Source organism: Engraulis encrasicolus, chromosome 15, assembly GCF_034702125.1.
Source record: "Engraulis encrasicolus isolate BLACKSEA-1 chromosome 15, IST_EnEncr_1.0, whole genome shotgun sequence".
NCBI lineage: Eukaryota > Metazoa > Chordata > Actinopteri > Clupeiformes > Engraulidae > Engraulis > Engraulis encrasicolus.
The window spans coordinates 39,487,931-39,492,930 of NC_085871.1; the positions used below are offsets into that span (position 1 = coordinate 39,487,931).

General features: G+C 45.6%; 1 protein-coding gene across 1 annotated transcript in view; it reads right to left on the minus strand.

The window, feature by feature from the left end:
* The window catches only part of LOC134464273 (nck-associated protein 5-like), a 220,299-nt gene that overhangs the window by 131,397 nt on the left and 83,902 nt on the right, over positions 1-5,000 (minus strand). The window contains exon 5 of the mRNA XM_063217744.1: positions 4,595-4,647. Coding sequence (XP_063073814.1) covers positions 4,595-4,647 — 53 coding nt within the window. The remainder of the gene's footprint in view (positions 1-4,594; positions 4,648-5,000) is intronic.

Consider the following 5,000-nt stretch of genomic DNA (forward strand, 5'->3'; position numbering starts at 1 on the left):
AGAGACAGAGACAGAGGAAGAGAGACGATGAAGTGAAGAGAAGAACAGTGCCAGGGTAAGAAGAAAAATGGAATAAAACAAGAAGTAAGGGAGATGAAGTAGAAAGGGGGAGATGAGGAGGAGGGAAGTGAGAATGACAGAGTGGAGAGGAGGGAACGGGAGACAAGGGGATAAGGGAGACAGGGAGACGGAAGGAGAATTGAAAGATGGAGACGGATAGATAGATAGGGAGAATGAAAGATGGGCTGCATAGGAGATAGAGAGATGAAGAGGATAGGAGACATGGGGAGTGGAGAGAGGGGAGGGGGAGGCAGAGAGTGAATGCTAGATGAAGTAGAACAGACAGATCGAGAGAGAGGAAGGGGGGGAGGGAGAGATATAGTGAACAAAGTGGCACAAACAGAGTGGTAGAGAAAGAAAGAGAAGCAGAGAGAGAGAGAGAGAGACAGAGAGAGAGAGAGAGAGGCGGGGGGGGGTAAAGATGCAAAAAGAGGGAAGGTGCATGACAGAACAGAGACAAAGCGACAGAGAAAGAAAGAGAAGCAGAGGGGGAGATAGAAAGAGAGAGAGAGAGAGAGAGAGAGAGAGAGAGAGAGAGAGAGAGAGAGAGAGAGAGAGAGAGAGAGGGGAGAGAGAGAGAGAGAGAGAGAGAGAGAGAGCGAGAGAGAGGGAGGGAGAGAGAGAGAGAGAGAGAGAGAGAGGAGAGATAAATAAAGATGGAGAGAAAAAAGGGAAGGTGCATGACAGAGACAGAGTGACAGAGAAAGAGAAAAGAGAATGATTGAGTACATGTGAAAAAGGAAGGAATGAATGAATGAATGAATGAAGAGATGGGAGAACGGATAGAAGTAGGACAGAGAAGAACAGGGGAAACGAATGACAAAAGAGAGGGAGGGGAAAATGTGGCGACAAGTGTCAGTATGACATAACAGGGCGTGAGAAGGAGGGAGAGAGAGAGAGAGAGAGAGAGAGAGAGAGAGAGATAGAGATAGAGACAGACAGACAGACAGACAGACAGACAGACAGACAGACAGACAGACAGACAGACAGACAGACACAGACGCAAACAGAGACGCAGACACAGACACAGACACAGACACAGACACAGACACAGAGAGATTGCAAGACAAGAGAGACACACAGGAATAGAGACTTGTCTGGAGAGAGAAAGAACGAGAGAGAGAGAGAGAGAGAGAGAGAGAGAGAGAGGAGAAGAGAAGAGGAAAGGATGACATAAAACAAGAGAAGGGAACGGAACGGGAATGATTGAGTACACGAGGAAAAGAGGAGGGATGAGAAGAGGGAGGGTTTGCATGAATGAATGAAGAGCATGACAAAACTGTGGCACGCATCCCATGACCCTTTGGGGGCTGCTCTTTGTAAATGAGCAGCAGGTGACCTTGGAACGCCCTTGATGAGACTATAGCGTCAAGCAACTTCACTTTTAGTAATGGCCGGAAGGCAGGGGAGGTAAAATAAGGACAAGGATGAAGTCCGAAAAGGCAGCCAATTCAAAACACACACACACACACACACACACACACACACACACACACACACACACACACACACACACACACACACACACACACACACACACACACACACACACACACACACAGACACACACACACACACACACACACACACACACACACACACACACACACACACAGACTGCCCCCCTCCCACACATATACACACAAACACACACATGCATGCTCATACGCACACAGACACACACACACACGCACACACACACACACACACACACACACACACACACACAGACACACACACACACACACACACACACACACACACACACACACACACACACACACACACACACACACACACACACACACACACACACACATGTATGTTCATACGCATAAACACACACACAAACACATAAACACACACACACACACATAAAACACACAAACAAACACACAAACACACACCCACAGACACACACACACCTGCCACTGATAAGAGTAATTAGCTTCCTAAACAGTACCGGCTGGGTGGGCTTAGCGACTCAGCTTGTGTTTGGGACTGCATGAAAAGGATGGGCCGTGGCTGAGATGGTAGGGCACTCGTTTACTACGCGGTCGAGTTCGAATCCAGCTCGGGTCCTTTGCCATCCCTTCCCCGTCTCTCTCTCCCAACTCGTTTGAGAAGTATACAGTTGAGAGGGGCCAGTGCCTAGTTGCCATTGAGGACATTATCCCATTTGCATGCATACTGTATAGTCAATAATGCATGCTTGCCAGTGTGAGTTAGTATTGGATGTGACATTTGTGTGAATCTATTATCTGGATTCATCATTATCACCTATGAGAGAAGAGGGAGAGATTTGCTGATGATGCTGTATACATGCTCACATGTTTGTGTGTGTGTGTGAGCGTGTGTGTGTGTGTGTGTGTGTGTGTGTGTGTGTGTGTGTGTGTGTGTGTGTGTGTGTGTGTGTGTGTGTGTGTGTGTGTGTGTGTGTGTGTGTGTGTGTGTGTGTGTGTGTGTGTGTGTGTGTGTGTATGTGTGTAGGCGCGCGTATGTGCATGTGCGTGTGTGTGTGTGTGTCTGTGTGTGTCTGAGTGTGCGTGTGCGTGTGTGTCTGTGTGTGTGTGTGAGAAAGAGATAGCTTTACACCTCCATACTCTGATGATAGCAGACAAGGCTCTAATTACCATCGCTATGGAGGAAATGGGAAAATGGAAAGTGAATCTGTTCCAGTCTCCTGGACCAGCCAGCCAGTGGCCCCGACGACAAAATACAGCTAATAATCTGCTTTCACCTGTATAATCCATTTACTGTTTCAAAGGAAATCAAGCAAGTCCTACAAAAAGGGAAAAAGAAAAAGAAATGCACCCTAACAGGCAATTATTTACCCTTAACTACGTACACTGTATGATATAGCGAATAACAAAGAGAGCTTGATTATGGAGTTCTTTCTGTGTGTGTGTATTTGTTAGTGTGTGTGTGTGTGTGTGTGTGTGTGTGTGTGTGTGTGTGTGTGTGTGTGTGTGTGTGTGTGTGTGTGTGTGTGTGTGTGTGTGTGTGTGTGTGTCTGTGTGTCTGTGTGTGTGTGTTTGCGCGTGCGTGTCTGTGTGTCTGTGTTTGTGTGTGTGTGTGTGTGTGTGTGTGTGTGTGTGTGTGTGTGTGTGTGTGTGTGTGTGTGTGTGTGTGTGTGTGTGTGTGTGCGTGTGTGTGTGTGTGTGCGTGTGTGTGTGCTTGTGTGTATGTGTGTGTGTGTGTGGCCGTGTGTGTGTGGCCGTGTCAGTGTGTGGTCGCGTGTGTGTGTCTGCATGCATGAGTACGCTTGTGTGTCAGAAAAAGGCATTTTACACTTTTCTCAAGTCCCTTCACGCCTTGCTGCCAAGGAAATGATTCCTTTAAAAATAAAAACTATTCACAGAAGAAAACCCTGCTGCTAGCCGCCTCTGGACTTGGTTGCACTCTGAGTGTTTGCTTGGAAGACAGGCCTTACATTCACAAGCGCTAACAATCCCCTGTAAGGGCACACACAGTCTCTCTCTCTCCCTGATTTTTTAAAAATTCTCTCTCTCTGTCTCTCTCTCTCTCTCTCTCTCTCTCTCTCTCTCTCTCTCTCTCTCTCTCTCTCTCTCTTTCTCAATTTGTAATCTCTCTCTCTCTCTCTCTATATATATATTTTTTTATTCTCTCTCGCTCTCTCGCTGTCTCTCTCTCTCTCTCTCTCTCTCTCTCTCTCTCTATATATATATATATATATATATTTCTATCTCTCTCTCTCTCTCTCTCTCTCTCTCTCTCTCTCTCTCTCTCTCTCTCTCTCTCTCTCTCTCTCTCTCTCTCTCGGCCATCATTGCTAACACAAGCCATACCAATCCTTCTAACTTAACTAGATACGGTATGCCTGTTCTGCACTGTGCTAGTTGGTTTCTGTTGCACCTGTCTGTTTTAGGCTACGGAGCGGTGAATAAAAAAAGAGAGAAACAGAGAAACTGAAAAAAAGAGAGAAACAGAGCAACAGAGAAATAGGGAAAGAGTGAAGGTAGGAAGAGAGGGAGCCAACATCAGTTCAGTTTGTGAAGCATCTCTGAGCAGCGCTGATCATCTGCCAATAGCAACTCATTGACACCCACCGCACAAAATCAGTTCTGCACAGTAAATTATGGAGACATGTGATTCTCTTGCTCTCTCTCTCTCTCTCTCTCTCTCTCTCTCTCTCTCTCTCTCTCTCTCTCTCTCTCTCTCTCTCTCTCTCTCTCTCTCTCTCTCTCTCTCTCTCTCTCTCAGAGAGTGAAAAATAAGCAGAGTGGTATATAGGTTTATACGCATATCTTTACAATGCATATGAGTCAATATCCACCTGTCCAACTCCTCAACCCCTCTCTACACACTAAACATTGGTACCACCGCAAGACTTCTACTGTACCACCCAACTACCCCAGTTATCGTTCACATCCTCATCACTGGTTAGCATATACATTAAACACAAGTATACACACTATACACACATTATACATAGTACACACAACTACACTCCTATTTTACACAACTTTCCCAACTACACAAACATGTTTACACAACTGCACTTACATTATACACAACTACACACATCTGCACTGACACCACCTTACAGAACTCTCCCATGTACAACTACACACATTAGACACAACTCTCCCATGCACAACTACACACATTAGACACAACTCTGCCATGTACAAATACACATATTACGCAAAACTCTCCCCATTACAATCACATTATGGACAGCTACACACGCATTATCCAATTATATATTATATATACATATATTACGCACAACTCTCAGTCTCCCATGTACAACTACACACATTACGCACAACTCTCCCATGTACAACTACACATATTACACACGACTCTCCCATGTACAACTACACATACTGTATTACACACATTACTCATCCCATTACAATCACATTATGGACAGCTACACACGCATTATCCAATTACATTGAAGAGCTGCCGTG